The sequence below is a fragment of the Schistocerca cancellata genome, chromosome 9, assembly GCF_023864275.1.
Source record: "Schistocerca cancellata isolate TAMUIC-IGC-003103 chromosome 9, iqSchCanc2.1, whole genome shotgun sequence".
NCBI classification, from domain to species: Eukaryota; Metazoa; Arthropoda; class Insecta; order Orthoptera; family Acrididae; genus Schistocerca; species Schistocerca cancellata.
Genome location: NC_064634.1, coordinates 327942152 through 327961015, shown reverse-complemented (window position 1 = coordinate 327961015; position 18864 = coordinate 327942152). Strand labels below are relative to the sequence as shown.

The following is an 18864-nucleotide window of genomic DNA, read 5'->3' as shown; positions in this document are numbered from 1 at the left end:
AAGGAAAGGCAAACCTATGTTTCTAGCATTTGTAGACTTAGAGAAAGCTTTTGACAATGTTGACTGGAATACTCTTTTTCAAATTCTGAAGGTGGCAGGGGTAAAATACAGCGAGCAAAAAGCTATTTACAATTTGTACAGAAACCAGACTGTAGTTATAAGAGTCGATGGACATCAAATGGAAGCAGTGGTTGGGAAGGGAGTGAGACACGGTTGTAGCCTCTCCCCGATGTTATTCAATCTCTATATTGAGCAAGCAGTGAAGGAAACAAAAGATAAATTCGGAGTAGTTATTAAAATCCATGGAGAAGAAATAAAAACTTTGAGCTTCGCTGATGACATTGTAATTCTGTCAGAGACAGCAAAGGGCTTGGAAGAGCAGTTGAACGGAATGGATGGTGTCTTGAAAGGAGGATATAAGATGAACATCAACAAAAGCAAAACGAGGATAGTGGAATGTAGTCAAATTAAGTCGGGTGATGCTGAGGGAATTAGATTAGGAAATGAGACACTTAAAGTAGTAAATGAATTTTGCTCTTTGGGGAGCAAAATAACTGATGATGGTAGAAGTATAGAGGATATAAAATGTAGACTGTCAATGGCAAGGAAAGCGTTTCTGAAGAAGAGAAATTTGTTAACATCGAGTATTGATTTAAGTGTCAGGAATTCGTTTCTGAAAGTATTTGTATGGAGTGTAGCCATGTATGGAAGTGAAACATGGACAATAAATAGTTTGGACAAGAAGAGAATAGAAGCTTTCGAAATGTGGTGCTACAGAAGAAAGCTGAAGATTAGATGGGTAGAGCACATAACTAATGAGGAAGTATTGAATAGGATTGGGGAGAAGAGAAGTTTGTGGTACAACTTGGCTAGAAGAAGGGATCGGTTGGTAGGACATGTTCTGAGGCATCAAGGAATCACCAATTTAGTATTGGAGGGCAGCGTGGAGGGTAAAAATCGTAGAGGGAGACCAAGAGATGAATACACTAAACAGATTCAGAAGGATGTGGGTTGCAGTAGGTACTGGGAGATGAAGGATCTTGCACAGGATAGAGTAGCATGGGGAGCTGCATCAAACCAGTCTCAGGACTGAAGACCACAACAACAACCATTGGCAATTTTAACCCCTTGACACAGCTTGAAACCTGAGAATATTGTATCAGTAAAGAATATTTGTCAGAAAAATATGAGTTTGTTCAGCATACTCAGATCCTCCTCATATGAGTAGCATCAAGTTCTGCATATTGTTGTTACATCTCTTTGTGTGACAGTGAGTTATGATACCTGCAAGAATAAAAAAGTTACAACTGCAGTTTTGGACTGATACTTCTAATAAACATTGATGGGCCAAAACTTTATGACTCATGCTTAATGTTGTATTGGTTCACCTTTCGAACAAAATATAGCAGCATTTCCTCACGGTAAGGATTAAACAAGTCCGTGATAGGTTTCGAGAGGTATATTGCACCATGTGCCTACACGCAGGTCGTGTAATTCCTTTATGTTATGGTCATTTGTAGAGGTGGAGTTGATGTCAGATAGTGCCCCAGGTGTGTTCAGTTTGGTTTAGATCAGATGAATTTGGCGGCCAAAATATCAATGTGAGTTCACTATCAGATTTACAGACCTCTGTAGCACCATTCTGGCTGTACAATATGGTGAGTTATCTCACTGGAAGATGCCATCACCATCAGGAACGAGACGAAACTGGGAGCAGAAAAGGAGAGAGAGAGACAGAGAAGGGGAGACAGAGGGGGTGGAAACTGTTTGGCAGAGGGTGTGGAGACAGTAGGTTACTGTAGATTTAGAGCGGAATGATTTCTGCATGTTATGTTTTGTCTTGCAGCCATCTAGACACTGCACACTCCATCATCCAGCATTCATTTCTGTTCCTTCATCCATAACCTGCCCCCCTCTGGATTGCTGCTCCGCCCGACACAGTTGGATTCTGTCTGGAGCAGCCAGAGATGGCGGTCATGCGTGCTCGAGTTGTGCTTGTGTGTGTGTGTGTGTGTGTGTGTGTGTGTGTGTGTGTGTGTGTGTGTGTCCTTTCTGTTCTGAAGAAGGCTTCGGCCAAAAGCTGAATTGTGACAGTCTCTTTGTTGTGCCTGTTAGTATGTAGTCTTTACTGTGAGTCACAATCTGTCCTCCTCCTAATATTCTTGATATTCCAACAGGGGTATTGTAATTCATAAATTTTAGTTGTTAGATTTCATTTGTTCTGATATTATTGTTATTATATATCATGGTTTTGAATTTCAGGTATCCTGATTTCCGTGAGCCTCCTTGGTCACCCAACAAGTATGAAAAAACAGCAATGTTCTGGCATGTCCTAGCTGCCCGACTTGCTTTTGTTGTTGTGTTTGAGGTCAGTTTAACCATAAATCTTATGTTATTAACACAGGAATAGTCACGAGGAAAGCATACCGTATTTACTCGAATCCAAGCCGCACCTTTTTTCCGGTTTTTGTAATCCAAAGAGCCGCCTGCGGCTTCGAATCGAGTGCAAAGCAAGCGGAAGTTCTGAAAAATGTTGGTAGGTGCCACCACAACTAACTTCTGCCGTCGAATATATGTAACGACACAGGCATGCTTTGCAGGCACAAAGATAAATACTGGCGCCAAAACCTCTGCGTCAGTAAATAAATTTAAAAGAAAAGGTGGAAGACGAGCTTTTTTTTCTCCGCCCCGAGTTTCAACCACTGCATTTTTATACATTATCCAACGAAGTAAATACAAATTCCATATTGTTCATCTTTGAATGTAGCAGAATTTCAATGTACTACGAAAATCCAACTGGCAAGACTGGGATGTTTGTCAATATGGCCAACTCTACTTTCTGAATTTTTTCCTACTTGTGAGAAGAGATGGTTGCTAGTAGGAACCTGATGAAATGTGAATCACATGCAGTATTATTTACCTTTACCATGAGAATAATGCAAATATCAACATTTTGCCATGTATTCTTTCGTGTTTGCTGCTATCTAATTTAAATCCTGTATGCCTAATAAACTACGAAACTAGAGTGAGACAACAGCAAACGCGGAAGAATATACATATCATGTCATGTTTATATTCTTATTATACTTATGCCTAGTTGTGATACAGTCAGAAATGAAGCACGGCAACTGACTAGATTTTTAATTCTAAGATGACTCTAATTTCTGTGCAGAATTTGATGTACTAAAGAAGCGGCCGCAAAGATGTTCAAACGGAGAAATATTTTCGCCTAACTCTTGTTCAGAACATGTTCTATCATACGCAGTATATTATTTGGTTCTTGTTGATCATTATCAAAGAAAGCAGCAGTGTAAGTAACAACAAATAGCAGTCTCTTGCCATTGTTTCGCTAATGAGACGATTCCTCTCTCTCTTTTTTTTTTTAATTGTAAGCGGTGGTAGCGCGCTCAAAAGCAAGCCATGCCGCGAGCGGCGACAGGCCGTAAACACGCAGTATCAGAATGCGACAAACAATGCATGACACAGTACAGTAATGCATTTTCTGCTTAGAGTGACGTAAACACCTATAACAAACAAAACGGCACTTATCAGATCAAAGCAAAATAAGCAATCGATTCAAACCAGACGAAGCACGTGAAAAAGGAAGGGTACCCGTATAAATACGGACGGAACGCCTGACGCATAGCAATGGCTACCTGGTAAAGCTTAACTGCTAAGCTTACGACTCGAACCAAACTACTGTAGCTGTATCATCATTCGTTCGACCTAAATTGTGTCTCATATTACAATGGACCAACTTTGTTTCGATTTGGAGGTGCGGCTTAAAACTTTTCTCTCCCCTTGAATTTTGAGTCTCAAATTTCAGGTGCGGCTTAGATTCGAGTAAATACTGTATGCTTTGAGGGGATGGAAGTATTAGTAATTCTGAACAAAAAACTTCCTGTGTACATATGCCGTATTCCGACTGGTTTCTGAGACAGAACACAGTAATTTACATTGTTATTTATTCTCTGTATTATTCAAACATTGGTATTGTTCATGATCTATAGTGTAGAGGAAGCTGAGGCGAACAGTTTGATACAGCACACACGTGATCTGCCAAGTCGATAAACTACCTTTAATTGGTCAAGAACAACAACCTAAGCTACAGTGCACACGCTTCATGCAAGATTTTCAATATGTTTGTGCTCTCTCACACAAACTGTTAACCCTAGAGAAAAAAGGAATAGGACCTTTTTTGTAGGAAACTTAATATAGTTTAATTTTGCATTGCGACATGTTTTCAATGGAGGTCTTGGGTTTTGAGTTATTCAAGAAATACATACAAAATTCAACATCTCTTGCTTTTAAAACTTCCAGTTGGTCCACAGTGACTTCTGCTGTCCCTAGAAATAGTAAATATTTATTGTGTGGCTTCTGCTTATAACATGAAGGTGAAAATCAGATTACCACCTGTTTCAGGAACACTGTCATCAGTTTCAAAACAGTCGTTGCTAATTTTGGATCTAGATTATTCATGTAGCCCCAGTATTTCTTCATCCTGCAAACTGTCCCCAATTTTATGACAAACTTTAGTAATCAAGACAACTATGGAAGCATACAGTAACAACAAATGTGTGGAAACTGATCACACCTATAATATGTGCTTCAAGTCACATAGCACCATCTGAAAGCAGGAACATCCTTGTAGCAGCTCTCCGAACTAGTAAAAGAGTGAACAACTGATTTCCAACTGTCACTGCTTGGAAGTATTGCATTGTGAAGGAACAATTGGGAAAGGCACACTCGGAGATCCTTTGAACGCTTATTTTGTAGGAAAATCACAGCACACCCATAATTTTTATGGGCAACAACTGGAATGTGTTGATCAGTGTTCATGCAAATGATTACCTGCTTTGGTAGATAATGTATTGTAAGGGTTCCATCTGTTATATGGTTTACTTTTTAAATTATTTAGTTGAGATATAAATAAAAATAAGTCTATTATAGGATAAACATCAACTCCACCAACAAAAATTTCAGTAGGTAGTTCAGGGCTGGGCCTGTTTTTTGAGTATTTTGGTATGTGAGACCTGTGATCTCCTGAGGCTCTTTATAGCATAATAATGTAGTTATGATTTACTCAGTTTGTTACCCCAAATACCTTTAAAACAGTGAGAAAGCATGTGATATGCAGTCACCAAAATCTACAACATAGAACATAGTTTCTTTTGGGTGCCTAATGTTCAGGTGCAAAAGTGCTGTGATAAGGTTGCTTTCCCTGCGGAAACAGTGGAACATAAAAATGTTGTGCCATTCTTCCATTGCATTCAGTGAACCCATATGTGAGGTGTATAGACCTACCCATACTGCTTTGTATCACTGATGACATACAACTAACATTGGCGAAAAAAGAAACCTGAGAAAGAATCGAGTAGTATTTCAGGGTTAAGAGTAAAGTGAGCATTACTGTTTTCAACAGCAAGTGAATGGAACAGCTTTGTTTCAAAATATGATGCATAATTCATATTGTCAATGTCAGCACGGTTGTGCCTATCTTTTCAGTGCAATATGAAATGACGGTAAAGGGGTGGTAAGGTATCAAACAAAATGTAATTACTCTGTAATCAGCCACCAGAGCCCAGGGGTTCCTTATACCAAAATACTCAGAAAATATCCATGAACAACCTCAAAATTATTTTCTGTGGTGCTCAGTTTTACTTTGTGTGTGTAAAGTGACTGTATTGTACACTACTAGCCATTAAAATTGCTACACAAGGAAGATAACGTGCTACAGGCACGAAATTTAACCAACAGGAAGAAGATGCTGTGATATGCAAATTATTAGCTTTTCAGAGCATTCACGCAAGGTTGGCGCTGGTGGCGACACCTACAACGTACTGACATGAGGAAAGTTTCCAACCGATTTCTCATACATAAACACCAGTTGACCAGCGTTGCTTGGTCAAACTTTGATGTGATGCCTCGATTCAAACCAGACGAAGCACGTGAAAAAGGAAGGGTACCCGTATAAATACGGACGGAACGCCTGATGCATAGCAATGGCTACCTGGTAAAGCTTAACTGCTAAGCTTACGACTCGAACCAAACTACTGTAGCTGTATCATCATTGATAGGAGAAATGCGTACCATCCTGTTAGACTTTCATAAAGGTCGGATTGTAGCCTATCGCAATTTGGGTTTATCGTATCGCGACATTGCTGCTCGCGTTGGTCGAGATCCAATGACTGTTAGCAGAATATGGAATCGGTGAGTTCGGGAGGGTAATACGGAACGCCGTGCTGGATCTCAATGGCCTCGTATCACTAGCAGTCGGGATGACAGGCATCTTATCCACATGGCTGTAATGGATCGTGCAGGCACGTCTTGATCCCTGAGTCAACAAACGGGGAAGTTTGCAAGACGACAACAATCTGCATGAACAGTTCAATGACGTTTGCAGCAGCATGGACTATCAGCTCGGAGACCATGGCTGCGGTTACCCTTGACGCTGCATCACAGACAGGAGCGCCTGTGATGGTGTACTCAACCGCGAACCTGGATTCACGAATGCCAAAACGTCATTTTTTCGGATGAATCCAGGTGCTGTTTACAGCATCATGATGGTCGCATCCGTGTTTGGCGACATCACGGTGAACATACATTGGAAGCGTGTATTCGTCATCGCCATACTGGCATATCACCCGGCGTGGTGATATGGGGTGCCATTGGTTACAGGTCTCGGTCACCTCTTGTTTGCATTGACGGCACTTTGAACAGTGGACGTTACATTTCAGATGTGTTATGGCTCATGGCTCTACCCTTCATTCGATCCCTGTGAAACCCTACATTTCAGCAGGATAATGCACGGCCGCATGTTGCAGGTCCTGTACGGTCCTTTCTGGATACAGAAAATGTTCGACTGCTGCCATGGCCAGCACATTATCCAGATCTCTCACCAATTAAAGACGTCTGGTCAATGGTGGCTGAGCAACTGGCTCGTCACAATACGCCAGTCACTACTCTTGCTGAACTGTGGTATTGGTGTTGAAGCTGCATGGGCAGCTGTACCTGTACACGCCATCCAAGCTCTGTTTGACTCAATGCCCAGGTGTATGAAGGCTGTTATTACGGCCAGAGGTGGTTGTTCTGGGTACTGATTTCTCAGGATCTATGCACCCAAATTGCGTGAAAATTTAATCACATGTCAGTTCTAGTATAATATATTTGTCCATTGAATATCCGTTTATCATCTGCATTTCTTCTTGGCGTAGCAGTTTTAATGGCCAGTAGTGTATCTTTATGGGTTCATAATTTCCCTGTTATTGTTTCTTTTGTTAGTGAATTGTGTTTATTTGCAGTTGACACATGAGAGTTCTTTGTATTTCCTCTCTTTATACATATTCCCAACTTGTGTGTAACTTTAAGTTACACACATTTAGGATTTTAAAATATTACACAGCATGTAGACAGTCACTTTCAGGTGGTGGAGTTTTAGTGTGGTCCTGGTATTTGTTTGAAGAAACTCTTATTAATCATCTAGCCCAAGACATAGATGCAAAATATATATATCTCTAAAAAGAAAGATGATGAGACTTACCAAACAAAAGTGCTGGCAGGTCGATAGACACACAAACATACACACAAAATTCAAGCTTTCGCAACAAACTGTTGCCTCATCAGGAAAGAGGGAAGGAGAGGGAAAGACGAAAGGATGTGGGTTTTAAGGGAGAGGGTAAGGAGTCATTCCAGTCCCGGGAGCGGAAAGACTTACCTTAGGGGGAAAAAAGGACGGGTATACACTCGCGCGCACACACACACATATCCATCCACACATATACAGACACAAGCAGACATATTCGACACATTTAAATATGTCTGCTTGTGTCTGTATATGTGTGGATGGATATGTGTGTGTGTGCGAGTGTATACCCGTCCTTTTTTCCCCCTAAGGTAAGTCTTTCCGCTCCCGGGACTGGAATGACTCCTTACCCTCTCCCTTAAAACCCACATCCTTTCGTCTTTCCCTCTCCTTCCCTCTTTCCTGATGAGGCAACAGTTTGTTGCGAAAGCTTGAATTTTGTGTGTATGTTTGTGTTCGTTTGTGTGTCTGTCGACCTGCCAGCACTTTCATTTGGTAAGTCACATCATCTTTGTTTTCAGGTATATATATATATATATATATATATATAAAAAAAAAGAAAGATGATGAGACTTACCGAACAAAAGCGCTGGCAGGTCGATAGACACACAAACATACACACAAAATCTAGCTTTCGCAACCAACGGTTGCCTCGTCAGGAAAGAGGGAAGGAGAAGGAAAGACAAAAGGATATGGGTTTTAAGGGAGAGGGTAAGGAGTCATTCCAATCCCGGGAGCGGAAAGACTTACCTTAGGGGGAAAAAAGGACAGGTATACACTCGCACACACACACATATCCATCCATACATACATGACTCCTTACCCTCTCCCTTAAAACCCATATCCTTTTGTCTTTCCTTCTCCTTCCCTCTTTCCTGACGAGGCAACCGTTGGTTGCGAAAGCTAGATTTTGTGTGTATGTTTGTGTTTGTTTGTGTGTCTATCGACCTGCCAGCGCTTTTGTTCGGTAAGTCTCATCATCTTTCTTTTTAAATAATTTTTCCCACGTGGAATGTTTCCCTCTATTATATATATATATATATATATATACCTATATATATATATATATATAGGAAATGTACTTCACTATTTTTCAGAAGTATGTGCAACAAGCTGCAGCATTCAGCTTTAAAATTCCCGTAATGAAATAAAAAGCCATGATGGTCAACAGACATCAGGAACCAAATTGAAAATGTCTCTCATAACCAGTTAATCTGATACTCCTTGCCTTTTTAATCATAATGCACCATTATTGGTAGAGCATAAATTTTGGCAATACTGCTATAGTGTTGTTGTTGGGGTCTTCAGTCCTGAGACTGATTTGATGCAGCTCTCCATGCTACTCTACCCAGTGCAAGCTTCATCATCTCCCAGTAGCTACTGCAACCTGCAGCCTTCTGAATCTGCTTAGTGTATTCATCTCTTGGTCTCCCTCTACGATTTTTACCCTCCACGCTGCCCTCCAATACTAAATTGGTTATCCCTTGATGCCTCAGAACATGTCCTACCAACCAATCCCTTCTTCTAGTCAAGTTGTGCCACAAACATTTTTCTTCCCAGTTCTATTCAACACCTCCTCATGTGATCTACCCATCTAATCTTCAGCATTCTTCTGTAACACCACATTTCTAAAGCTATTATTCTCTTCTTGTCTAAACTATTTATCGTCCACATTTCACTTTCATCCATGGCTGCACTCCATACTAATACTTTCAGAAACAACTTCCTGACATTTAAATCTATACTCGATGTTAACAAATTTCTCTTCTTCAGAAACGCTTTCCTTCCCATTGCCAGTCTACATTTTATATCCTCTCTACTTTGACCATCATCAGTTATTTTGCTCCCCAAATAGCAAAACTCCTTTACTGCTTTAAGTGTCTCATTTCCTAATCTAATTCCCTCAGCATCACCCGATTTAATTTGACTACATTCCATTCTCCTTGTTTTGCTTTTGTTGATGTTCATCTTATATCCTGCTTTCAAGACACTGTCCATTCCGTTCAACTACTCTTCCATGTCCTTTGCTGTCTCTGACAGAATTGCAGTGTCGTCGGCGAACCTCAAAGTTTTTATTTCTTCTCCATGGATTTTAATTCCTACTCCAAAGTTTTCTTTTGTTTCCTTTACTGCTTGCTCAATATACAGATTGAATAACATCGGGGAGAGACTACAACCCTGTCTCACTCCCTTCCCAACAACTGCTTCCCTTTCATAGCCCTCAACTCTTATAGCTGCTGTCTGGTTTCTGTACAAATTGCAAACAATCTTTTGCTCCCTGTATTTGACCCTTGCCACCTTCAGAATTTGAAAGAGAGTATTCCAGTCAACATTGTCGTAGGGTCAGTATTGCCTAATGTGTTCCAACATTTCTACAGAATCCAAACTGATCTTCCCCAATGTCGGCTTCTACTAGTTTTTCCATTTGTCTGTAAAGAATTCGTGTTAGTATTTACCAGCCGTGGCTTATTAAACTGGTATTTCGGTAATTTTCACATCTGTCAACACCTGCTTTCTTTGGGATTGGAATTTTTTTTTTTTGACGTCTGAGGGTATTGCCTGTCTCATATATCTTGTTCACCAGATGGTAGAGTTTTGTCAGGGCTGGCTCTCCCGAAGCTGTCAGCAGTTCTAATGAAATGAAATGTTGTGTACTCCCGGGGCCTTGTTTCGACTTAGGTCTTTCAGAGCTCTGTTAAACTCTTCACACAGTATCATATCTCCCAATTCATCTTCATCTAGGTCCTCTTCCATTTCCATAATATTGTCCTCAAATACAAATAGACCCTCTATATACTCCTTCCACCTTTCTGATTTCCCTTCTTTGCTTAGAACTGGGTTTCCGTCTGAGCTCTTGATATACATACAAGTAGTCATTTACTGCATTTTTATATTTTCTCCTTTCATCAATAGATGATAGTTAATGAAATCACTTCACAAATTACGTGAGTGGTATATGTACTATATTTTTTCAGTACTTTGTGTTTTCTTGCATGATGCTAAAAGGTTATTCTGACTCGAAGGATGACATCACTGCCAGGATTGTTCCAGGTGATCAAAAAGTCAGTTTAAATTTGAAAACTGAATAAATTACAGAATAATGTAGATAGAGAGGTACAAATTGACACACATGCTTGGAATGACATGGGGTTTTATTAGAACCAAAAAAATACAAAAGTTAAAAAAATGTCAGACAGTTGACACTTCATCTCATCAGAATAGCAATAATTAGCATAACAAAGTAAGACAAAGCAAAGATGATGTTCTTTACAGGAAAAGCTCAATATTTCCACCATCAGTCCTCAACAATAGCTGTAGTCAAGGGATAATGTTCTGAACAGCACTCTAAAGCATGTCCGGAGTTATGGTGAGGCATTGGCATCGGATGTTGTCTTTCAGCATCCCTAGCGATGTCGGTCGATCACGATACACTTGCGACTTCAGGTAACCCCAAAGCCAAAAATCACACGGACTGAGGTCTTGGATACCTGGGAGGCCAAGCATGACGAAAGTGGCGGCTGAGCACACGATCATCACCAAACGACGCGCACAAGAGATCTTTCACACGTCTAGCAGTATGGGGTGGAGCGTCATCCTGCATACACACCATATGTTCCAGCAGGTGTTTATCAGCCAGGCTGGGGATGACACGATTCCGTAACATATCGGCGTACCTCTCACCTGTCACTAGCAGTTTTGCTGTCCCGCGCCATCTGTCGGACATTTTGTGAACCTTCTTCTTCTTCTTCTTCTTCTCTTTTTTCAAGTAATAAAACCCCATGTCATTCCAAGCATGTGTGTCAATTTTTACCACTCTGTCTACATTATTCCATGGTTTATTAAGTTTTCAAATTTATACTGACTTTTTGATCACCCGGTATATTTGCTAAAAATAGTGTTTCTTTGCATCAGCTACAGCTGCTGAGCCATTTTTAAGTGAAGCCTCTACAACTAATTACATTGAACAGCAACTGGTTTTATAGAATTGAATGTGGAATTTCTTCATACAAATACTATCAATGAATCAAATGTTTCCTGAAATTTGTGTCATTGTGGTGACCATAATGACAGGAAAACCCATCTTTTTCAGCAATTTGTTATTGCTGCAAAAGTACAAATGTGTATCTTTTGTAGCTACAGTAAAGTGAGCAGTTTCACATTACAGTGCACCTGTGAACAGTGCAAAGCGAGAAGCTGTTGTGTAAGCCATGCTTTGCCCCCTCCCCAAGATGATGCCACATAACGAACACTTCTGGGAGACCTGCCATGTATGCTTAGATATGAAATAAATCCCATCTGCAAAAAACAAAAACAAAACTGAGTAGGTGAATGAATATGCAGGCAAATGGAGAAATCAGTGGAAAATCCAAGATGATATAATGACAATATTATGAAAAGGATAGACTGCCATTCACCACATACAGCAAATTTTGAGTCACAGACAGGCACAATTAAGACTGTTATACATGTGACCTTACAGCCAAAAGGCCTTCTTATAAAGTAGAAAACACACACACACACACACACACACACACACACACACACACAGACTGTATCTGGCCACTGAACCCATGCTTGATAGTTTTGCTTGTGTGACTGTGTGTGTGTTGTGCCTGTCTGCATCTCAGCGTCTCCTCCAAAATAGTAAACGCAACAGCATTCATTATTCTTACAAAATTCCCAAACCACACTATGGTAGGATAAGTCATTTAAGTGCACTGTTCACATATTTTATAGTCCATATATTATGTACATATGGGAAAAACAAAAAAATCTGAGGAATTGCATTTGTGGCTGCAACAAATTTAGTGCCACCACACAAAGTTTATGTACTGAATATGCAGCAGTGTATGCTTGTGATGACAACAACTTTAGGTATTTTTATTTACAGAATGTGGTAGCCCTTGTGATGATACTTGTCCGATGGGGAATACCTGATATGCCAGGTGACTTGCGTGACCAGATTCGCCGTGAGACATACATAACTAATGAGATCATCATAAGACAAGAGGCAATGAGGGCACGGGGTGACATACCAGAAGAGGGTGACTTGTTGTTGGGAGGAGGAACAGAAAATGATGATGATTCTGATGATGGGGACGGGCCAGCAACTGTTTTTTGGCACAAGATGACAGGTTCTGAATTGGACTTAGCAGGAGTTGGTTTGCCTACAGAGAACAGTATTGGAATCGGACGGGGAACGTCGCAGTCGGGGCCTGTTGCTGTTTGAAGCCAGCTCCTGTGCACATACACTGCCTTTTTCCCATTGCTACTTATTAAAGAAGATAATATATTCACATAATGAAACTTTTGAAAGGTAATGTAACCAAATTGTGGTAAATAAACCACTCAGTGAGTACAGTGACCAAAAAAGAGAATATATTTCATTTGTAAAGTTGTTAAAAGTTATAATGTATTGAAGGTGTTTTATGTGTTTTGATGTCTAAATTTGTATGTATTCCTGCCATAATATTTACTCCAAGTACAGAAGTTATTACAACATATTGCCCATATTTTAAATTTAAGTGTTTTTTGTAATAAATATCATCAACAATATTGTGATGAGAAGCTGCTAAGCAGAAACAATTCCATTCATATTTAATGTACAATATTTTATTAATGAGTTCATGCAATATTTTCAATCTCTGCATGAAATTTCAATTGCATTGGAAGGCTGTGACAGGTTGTGCAATATAGATGGAAAACTATTTTATCTCTTAACAGTTAAATATCCAGCTTTGTGTAGGATTGTTGTGCTAGTATTTTAAAAATAATGACACATTGTTTGGAACACTAGTGACAAATCACAAAGTGATATTAGTTCCTACTACACTAAGTGTAATCAATTTTAACACTTTGAATTTCTTTATAGTCTAACACAATACCAAGTATATTGTAATGTTAAAGCTTTACAGATGTTTTGACATTATTGGTGTTACATATCATACTTCATTTTGTATATTAGACTTGATCATATCAAGCAAAGAAAATTAAGCAGTTATGGCATGTTGTCAAGAATATTTTGTGCTTCCATGTCAATTATTGGTTGGTCAGAGCGTTTAATAGTATTATTTTGTATCACCAAGTACAGAAAAAAATACAGCACAGCCATAGGGAAAGTCCCATGGGTTGTATGTGCCACTGCCTTAGTTTTTGACATTGTGGCATACAAAATTGTATTACAGTATTACATCTCAGAACAAATTTGCACTTCTTTATCTGTTCAGTCATTGTTTGGCACACAATACATGCTATCAAAACAACTAAAAGAGATGTACCACACAAAACTGGCATGAAAAGAAATGGAATAAGAGGAAATTGCATTAGCTAGCACTGTTTGCACTGTTGCCCTTCTGTGCTATCAGCATAATCTATTATTGTGTGGCACATTCTCTATGAGGTGCTTGACTGTTGTCCTCAAGGCTATTGCATTGTACTGTGTTTATGTGTGAGTTGCCCTAAGTGCTGTTCTGTGCCATGTGCTTCATGCATCATCTGATGCCATCAGGTTCCTGTCAGCATTCAGTATAGACTGATTCAGTTTTAGGAGAATATTCTTTGAAAAGAGCACTGTTTGTGTGGCCATTACCACAATGAAAATGAGTGTGTTACCTGTTTTTGTTCATCTGCCTTCTGTTCTTCCACTTAAACCTGTGTGTCATGATTGCCATTTCAGGAGATCTTGCCATACTATAATCCAAATGCTGTTACTCACATGTACATGGACAAACACAGTTGTGTGTGTGTGTGTGTGTGTGTGTGTGTGTGTGTGTGTGAGTGCGCGTGCATGCGTGTCCTCAGAAACCAATATGAAAACCATAAATATCGTAATACGTCTTGATTGAGATTGACACAATTCTAGTTGTCTACTGTAGGGACTCTTAATTTCTGCATGCACCACAATTCTAAGCATGTGGGAAAAGAATAGATTTCCTTGCCATGAATCAGCAGAAATCTACATACTTTGGAAACATAGTATTTCTCTCAACCGTTACCACCAAGAAACTGTTAAACTGCTGTTCTCGAATGCTGTTTTTATTGTGTGTTTCATAATTGTGCACAATAATACATGGTTCCCTGGTTCCTTGTCCGTTATAGGTGCTGGCTACACTAACTCTTTTTCAGTGCATGAAACATTATGTGCTTAGTTCAAAAGACAAAAAACAGATCCAATTTCAGGTCCCACATCATCTGTAGCAGCACTACATGAGTGAACAAGAGCTATCCTCCGCCTCCTCCTCCTCAGCTTCCTCGTTTCTGTAATTCTGTCCCCATTACACTCTTATCCCGAGCTAGACAACACAGCAGTAAGGCAGTGGACGCTTTCAGGAAAGCAGTTGAAATCCCCATCCAGATTTTTCTTTGTATCCCCAAAATCAGATAAGGCAAAAGCCAGTATAGTCCCTTTGAAGACAACAGGTCCAGTTCCCTTCCCAGTCTGAACTGTTTTGTCATTTCAAATGCGTTCGGCATTAATCCATGATCTTCCTTCCTTTTGCACCTCTTAGAACCAAGAATTCACTTACACCTCTCACAGAAGCCACAACACTGATGTTGTCCCATTACGTCAATTAATTACATTATTTTTAAAAATTACAGAGAACTGACCTCAGTTAAGCATATACAAAATGTAACCAAGTGACATTTTAAAAATGAGCCCTTAAAGTACAAGTGGTGTAACTAACATTATCTTTGCGTTGAGATATTTAATGTTTTATTAGAACCGTTATACAAAAGTCAGCTAAGTTCTAATTTCGTGGTTTTTTACCTTAAATGCCCTCATTAAGCTTAATGTTAACTTAAATTTAAATTTTTTGAAAATGAATTTTTGTGTGTTTACAGGTGTGTAACTTAGTTACACCACTTGTGTTGTAGCCAGGAGGAGGATATTATTGATAACAAAAACATTCATGACAGTAAAAAATACTGTATTGATAAGTTTAATACCCTAGGTTAACATTATTTTCTACTCAATGTAACTGCTTGCATATGAGTTAGGTAGTTGGCCACTTCTTGTAGTAGTTGTGATGAACTGGGGGATTGTACAATAAAAGGTCTATCATGACAACAAAAACAATCAATTATTGACAAAACTGGTGTTATTGACAAAATTATTTAAATGGATAGATAAAAAAATCCACTCACCAAGCAGTGGCAGAACATACACATAGAAGACAGTTGTAATTGGCAAGCTTTCGGAGCCAGTGGCTCCTCCTTCGGGCAGAAGGGTTGAAGAGCAAGGAAGAGCGATGAAGGGAAAGAACTGAAGAGGTCTAGGAAAAGGGGTAGATTTTGGGAAAGTCACTCAGAACCGTGAGTCAGCGGAGACTTACCGTAAAGGATGAGAAGGAAAGACTGACTGTTGGGGACTGCCATTGGCTCTGAAAGCTTGCCAATTACAACTGTATTTTATGTGTGTGTTCTGCCACTGCCTGGTGCAAAGGTCTGTCGTGTCATTTTTTATTTTCCTTTGTGACAGGGAGTGGATCTCTGTAAAGCTTCTCTTGATCGATATTATGAACGTTGACAGGTTACCCATTTTTAAATGTTGGTGTAAAGTTTAACTTATAAATCAGCATGGGGGATATACACAACTTGTGCTTTAAGGTGCTCAAATGTAAAGGACTGCAGGTGACAGGCTTAACATTTTTCGCCAGTAAAACTATGACTAAAGGAGATATGAGAGAGAAACATAAGCAGTCATGTTCTGGAAACTTTTCATGATTGGGCACTGAACCAATGTTTCAGACTATGGCTATTTTGGTTTGTGCACTTCTAAATAACCTTTGCTTCCCCACAATATATTATTCCATTTGGCAGACCTAAAAGACAAATTCTCTTGAGGCAAACATTCAACACATCTTCATCAAAAGTTATCTTCTTACAAATTTCCTAGTAGTGAGATTCACGCCCTCAGATTCCGTAATAAGGTGCTAAAGCATGGTGATGAAAAACTGAGCTAGGCACAGAAGCTGCATTTCTTCTCAGTGCGCAGTGCTTTGGTATAGTGGTGCTTTTAAATATGCTGTGTGTAGGCATCTTCATCATACGAAGATAAATTGCACTAGAATTATAGGTTTCATGGCTGTGCAGATAGCATTTGTTATAATGCTTCTCAAACACAAAGAGCAGTGGCAGTGTCAATATAAACATACAATATGTAGAGGGAATGAAATGACACAATTTTTTTACTATATACGTGTGTGTGTGTGTGTGTGTGTGTGTGTGTGTGTGTGTGTGTGTGTGTTCTCTTTATTTGTAAAATTCTGTACTTAATGAATATTTTAGTAATCAAATGAAAAGTAAATTTTCTGAGAAATGGATGTGTGAGCAAGAGTTGTAACAAAACAAAGAGTAAAAACTATGGACTGATAAAGCAATAAAATATTGGAAGAATATTAAACCATTGTTTTTTCTTTAATGTAATTGATGTGCATTTTGATTCCTTTGTGCTGCTTTCCTGTTCCATGAAAATGAAGTTGACGTGTATTGTGTTCTGTAAAATCAGCCTGTTTTCCTTTTGATATATAAAATGACAAAAAAGAAATTGTTGTGACCAAATATTTTAGAAGAAATCAACTACTGAAAGAGTGAAGGCAACTGCTCAGTGCATAGTAGATGCACTATCCACTTGAGAGAAATTTGGCACATAAACAAAAATATAAACACTGTAGCTCTGCTTATGTATTTGCATTCCTCTTCAAACTGTATACTGTTCCAGCTCATGTCTCTCAGATTTTGTGTGCACTGCGTGTGCACATGCACATTTATATTCTTCACATTGAAAGTTAATGGCATGGATTTGACAATAATCAATCATGCATCAATGATGTTTTTTCACCTCTGCCCATACTACCGCAGTCCTGTGTCGTCCAACTTCAGCAGTGTAAAGAATAACAAATAACATCATCCTTACAATAAAGAACTACCCATTCTTGGATGCTATCTCAATGTTAAAAGAAAGCCAATTGGCATGTATCATTGATAGCCAGTTCATCTTGAACTCACTTTGTGTGGAGGAAAATAACCTTGCTGAGAGGCAGTAGTACATTGAAAATAAGTTTCCTATAAAAAAGGCATACAGTTGTAGTCTGCCCAACAAGTTGAATTTCCTCCATGTGGGTCCTGATCCATTTATGTTCCAAAGCAATATGGTAGTAGGTGTTTTTTGTTCCATTTTCCACATAATTTGGGATCCTCCAAACAACTGGCAATTATCTGATGAGAGGTTCTGTTAGGATATAATAGTCTACGGATTTTGTAGGGTGGTCTAAGTAGTGCATTATCACTGTAGTTCCAACAAATGTGTATCTCACCCAGATAGTGATTTTGATGCTCCACAGATATCGGCACCATTGCCAACAAGAGAAGCTGTTATAATGTTGACAGCAGAGTGAAGCAAAAAGATGCACTTCTGTTTCTGGTCCTACTCTGTGTACGTTGTAGTGTTGCAGGAACTTCCCTTTTTATTTGTTTCGTCATCAACTGTTTTACACTCTAAATTACATCTTACATCATCTCTTCACTCCCTCCCCCCCCCCCCCTCTCTCTCTCTCTCTCTCTCTCTCTCTCTCTCTCTCTCTCTCTCTCTCTCTCTCTCTCTCTAAATCGTGGGATTTTTCTCAAACCTCTTCTCCAATACTTCAGTTCTCCTGGCATCATTCTTCATAGGAATCTGTGCCCACTAGCACACAATAAAAATTTTAAAAGTCATAACATAATAGAATGTTGGGAGAATATGCTTGCGTGCCTTATCCTAAATCATCTTATTTCACTACATCATATTGCTTGAAATCTTTCAGTTTTTTGGAATATTTCTCTGTCATCCATAGACTTCACACTCCAAAAACATACCAAATAATGTCCTCTATGCATTTGAGATTTACTTCCAGAAAGTAGAGGAACTCTTTGACATGTTTAGACTACCTTTTTCAGTTGGAACTGAATGACGTTTAGCCCTATTAGATATTTTCCTAAGAAGAGAGAGATTGTCCGCAAAAAGCACATTGCTAAATTCTTTTGTAAAAAAATGTTTTGTTTGAAGTACTAGTGCCCACTAAGTAATACTATACATTGACGATGTGGTTGAAGCTAGAGCAAGAAGTTGTCAATTAAAATTGGTGTTTTCTGTGTAATACACAATTAAAAGTCAGAGTTCACAGCAAAAACTTCACACAAAATATACTAAAATTTTAAAAACTACAGATGTTTTGACATTGTTGTTGTTCCATACCATACTTAATTTTGTCAGAAATTAAAAAGTAATTATGGCATGTTGTCAA

The 18864-nt window shown here is 39.1% G+C and overlaps 1 protein-coding gene across 2 annotated transcripts in view; it reads left to right on the top strand.

Moving 5' to 3' along the window:
- Positions 1 to 16985, top strand: part of LOC126100228 (anoctamin-1-like) — a 126029-nt gene extending 109044 nt beyond the window's left edge. For both annotated transcript variants that reach the window (XM_049910806.1, XM_049910805.1), the window contains 2 exons: positions 2263 to 2368; positions 12474 to 16985. In XM_049910806.1, coding sequence (XP_049766763.1) covers positions 2263 to 2368; positions 12474 to 12812 — 445 coding nt within the window. In that variant the 3' untranslated portion in view covers positions 12813 to 16985. The remainder of the gene's footprint in view (positions 1 to 2262; positions 2369 to 12473) is intronic.
- The last annotated feature ends 1879 nt before the right edge of the window (positions 16986 to 18864 follow it).